This window comes from Cynoglossus semilaevis, chromosome Z (genome assembly GCF_000523025.1).
Source record: "Cynoglossus semilaevis isolate Cse_v1.0 chromosome Z, Cse_v1.0, whole genome shotgun sequence".
In the NCBI taxonomy this organism is placed as follows: domain Eukaryota; kingdom Metazoa; phylum Chordata; class Actinopteri; order Pleuronectiformes; family Cynoglossidae; genus Cynoglossus; species Cynoglossus semilaevis.
Window position 1 is genome coordinate 12713911 of NC_024328.1, and position 4441 is coordinate 12718351.

Below are 4441 nucleotides of genomic sequence, written 5' to 3' on the forward strand. Positions count from 1 at the left end.
ATATATATATATACATATATATATATATAGCTGTTATTATTGCCAGAAACAATAATGTGTTTACTTGTGTCTCCTTGTGCAGGGTGTTCATCCCTAATTATATATCAAAGGTAAAAGTCCAGCTGGTAAACTGCAGCACCAAGAACAAGAGCAGCGACAGTTGTCCTGTGGTGCTGAAGATAAGAGCGCGGGCGCCACCGGTTCATAACTCAAGTGCCCTCGACTGCAGGGAGTGGAACCAGTGTGAATTAGAGACAGTTGTTCCTGCATGGGAGCAGTGGTACTACATCCTGGTGGAGAGATATCTTAGTACCACTGATGTCTATTTCCGCATCGGTGTGCAGGTCACAGGTGAGAGATTTGATTTACTTTTTATCTGCTGAAAAATAAAGCAGCAATGTACAGTTGTTGAAATAACTCCTTGCCCTGGACTGCTTTCTGTGTTTTTACCTTGAAAAGGTCCGATTCACTTTTGCTTCAAAAAGATATACTGTGGTTTCTAGGAGTTTCTCTACGGCGGGTCAAAAGAATTAACACAGCAGATCCTTGATCTCTCTTGGCCTATCTTAACGTCGGTCCTTGCACTTTCTGTTTCCCTTTTATGCATCCAGAGATTGTTGTTTTTTTTTTTTTTTTATGTTGTGGTTGTTGTTTTCCCAACTCCTTGCCCTGGACTGCTTTCTGTGTTTTTACCTTGAAAAGGTCCGATTCACTTTTGCTTCAAAAAGATATACTGTGGTTTCTAGGAGTTTCTCTACGGCGGGTCAAAAGAATTAACACAGCAGATCCTTGATCTCTCTTGGCCTATCTTAACGTCGGTCCTTGCACTTTCTGTTTCCCTTTTATGCATCCAGAGATTGTTGTTTTTTTTTTTTTTCTATGTTGTGGTTGTTGTTTGCACAACCAGGGCCAAATACCTGCTGACCTGCACTGTAAAACGTTCCTGTTGAAGAAGGCTAGGAGTTTTTTTTTATAGCTTATCGCTTTATATAAAATAATACAGTCATACAGGGGAGAAATAATACTGCACAAAGTTTTTTACTTTTGAGTTAAATTATACTACAATACAGCAGTTTTTAAAACACAATCTGATTTTTAAGTTATTAGAAAATATTTATTTTTCCACAAAATTCTAATATCCCGACAACAACATTACTATTAGTAAATATTTTTCTTTATTATTTTTATTTCTAGATTTTAAGTCAAATAATACACAACTGCTTACTCCAAAATAATATTCTACCACATTTAACTGACACACACTTTTACAGAGCAATGGTACCATTGACAAAACCCCCGAATATTATTTTACTATTATCCTATCATAACCTGTGATGTGTTAAACTGCTAAATTCGATCGAACATTTTAAACATATAAAACTTCTATTCTCTAATTATTTGAGGATTCTCCTGATCTAATGTCTTTCGGTTTCTCTTTGCGAATGATCACTTTCATTTTCCTGTGGCTTTTGAAAGCGTTTTCCGTCAACACTGTGGCGAGATCTACAAAGCTCCAAACTCATAAATTAGGCCAAACAAAGCTCAGAGACAATTTCTGCAGCATGTCATTTCCAATATTCCAAATGGAACAGTCAAAGTGACGGTGGCTTTCATTTGTGCTCTTAGAATAAAATGAGCCGGTGTCGGATGTAATCCCCCCCCCCACCCCACCGTGTCCCCTCCCTGAATATTAAAATCTTGGCTTCGAAAGTGGCTTTTACAATGTCTTCGCTCGTCTCCACATAAACTGAGCGGAGACTGGCTTTAATGGACGCATTTGATGGTTCAAAGGCTGTTGGTCATGTATGAGTTACGGATGCACAAATCTGGACCTTAAGATTCCTCTTATTGTTCCTTACAAGATAACCCTGAAAAGGTAGAGCGTAGGAAGAACGCATGATGCACAAAAGTGCTCTTCTCTTTAGAACCTAATGCTCTCACCTAGGGGGCGCTGTGAGGAGTTACCAAGGTCCCCACGGAAGGATATGACAATGTGCCCTTATGTATGTGTTGATATAATATTTGATACATTTTTTGGGTGCCCTATCAGTAAGGGGCCCTTGGACTCGTCCTCACTCCACCACTTGCCTCCCCCCCTCCTACCTCCCCCCATACAGTGCGACTCTGGTGACTCTCGTTAAATAGGATGTGATGGGCATTTAGCAAATAAGAATTTTTCTTCCATTACATGGATTTTTCCTTGAGTCAGTTGAGAATTCAGTCTCCATATGTGTCCCTGTGATGGACTGCCAGACGGGGGGGCAGTTCTCCGTTTGATTGACTTCAATTGCCCATTTGACTCCTAGCAGGAAATCGTGGTTGAGGAGGAAGTAGCAGAAAATGACCCCATTTATAGAACACATACAACCAGTCAAAATGACTGTGACCTAAATTTCAGGTCAGCCATGAATTCCGTAGAGAGATCCGGCCATAGGAAGCTGCGGCCGAAATCGTGAAAAATAAAGGAATAAACCTTAAATCATGAACATTTACATATGTGCACATTTGGAGTTTATCTGCTCCGTGAATAGATATAGATCATATAGACGTGTGCACAGGATTTTCTTAGTCAGAAAGTTGGTTTCACCGAACCGATTTTCATTCAGTACCACATTGAAATGAATCGAGAAACTTTGACTCAGTGCAGTTTATGTTTTTTTCTTTTTTTTTTGTCTACTCTATATGTTGTCAATTGAAGGAAATCAAAATGGAAAAAAAATCGGTTTTTGGTAAGTCACTAAATTGTAATCACTGCAGTTCTATTAGGAATTGGCAACTGGACTGTATACAGTACCATACAGTACCATGACGAGTTTTTTTTCTAAATATATATTGTATTGTAGTGGCGCTTTGGCCCAGAGGCAATGTCTCTGTCATTGGTGTGAAACCTCAGGCTTCAACTCCTGGGCAAGTTTGAATCCCGGTTAGGGTGTTTAATTCCTTCCAGTGGACTCACCACCTGCAGGAAGGTTTAGGGGGGTTGGTACGGTGCAATGTGATTTGGGTGGAGACTACTGCCCCCGCGACCCGGTAGCGGATGAAAATGGATGAATGGATGGATATTGTATTGTGGTTTCCCTTTTTTTTTCTTCCCTTTTTTAAACAAAGAACGCCTCTTTTTACCCCACTCCCCACTCGCCCTCCACTCATCAGAGCAAGAGCTTCAAAACTCCAGCGAACTCCATTTAAATCCCCGTGATCCCAGCAACACTGCCAATCTCTAATTTATAAATTGGTGCAATTTTCCTACCCTGGGACAATTAACTGGATCCCCGCTGCAAAACCTTTCCATTCCCAAGGGCGGCCCCGCCCCCCACCTTAGTAACCACAATACTAATAAAACAGTTAACTACTTCCATTTCTTAGATATGATCTGTGGACCTGATAAAAATTAAGACAGCGTCAACAGCCCTTTTAAAGCAAACACTCTGAGCCCAATCTGTCCGTTTTACAAAGGAGGCACTGAAAAGACCGATAGCGCTCCCACAAGTGCTGCAGGCTCTTTAGGGGGTGCAGAGAGCCCTTTTTATGTACGATCCACAGGGATGGCTGACAAATCTGCGGGAAGTCCACTCCAGCATAGTGACCCCTCCTTTTTTCTTTTCTTCAATATTGTACAGTGTGTTTTGTCACCATGGCAACACAGATACTAATTATTCACACTGTTCCCCCCCCACCCCCCCTCTGGCTGCCAGGCAGATCAGACTTGACCTTTCGTGGATTCAAATTGAAGCACACAGCTCAGGTTCAGAGGATAAGACCATCTGGAGCGTTCACCTCCGCCCGCCTTCCAACTGTTATTGCTTATTGTTGCTGTGAACACTCTGTGAAACATGTGCTCCAGTTTGAATTCTGTCCAATTTACAAGGCTCACCTTCACGGTCGGCCCAGAGTATGGTAAACTGTCTCGCACTTATTATTTCTTCTTATTATTTTTTACGCACCTTACCTTCGTGCTGCAGGTGTCTTGCCCTCAGTGGGTCATTAGTTACTGAAGCCGTGAGAGATGTGCCGTGTGTGAAATCAAGAAGAAGAGCGAGGCGAACGAACGGCATACGAAGACGTTACACTGCTTCCCTCGCCTGCTTCCACCTACGTCTACACAGTACAGTACATACATAATCATGTGGAGTAAGATTAGATCCGTACTGATTTTCCAGATTCCACAATTTCAGACCAGAGATCCGTTTTCCCTTTTCTCTTGTAGTGTTTTATTGGTATTTGGTGTATGAGCTCACCGAGTCCATATCAAATTTCTTCAAACCCTCGCAGAGACAACAAGACTGAGCCTGTAAGCCTGTGAAATCCTTCCCTATTGGGAACTGGTGATATTTGATGGTGCTTTGCCAGTTACCATCAATGACGCTGCTGCAGCGAGTCCCTTTGTGTTGAGTGAAAGGACAGTGTTTGCAATTACTGTGAATCTTTATCTCATTAAAAG

At 41.7% G+C, this 4441-nt stretch overlaps 1 protein-coding gene across 1 annotated transcript in view; it reads left to right on the forward strand.

Annotated features, from left to right (window-relative positions):
* The window catches only part of LOC103397919 (transmembrane protein 8B), a 51985-nt gene that overhangs the window by 7310 nt on the left and 40234 nt on the right, over positions 1–4441 (forward strand). The window contains exon 4 of the mRNA XM_008336354.3: positions 83–351. Coding sequence (XP_008334576.1) covers positions 83–351 — 269 coding nt within the window. The remainder of the gene's footprint in view (positions 1–82; positions 352–4441) is intronic.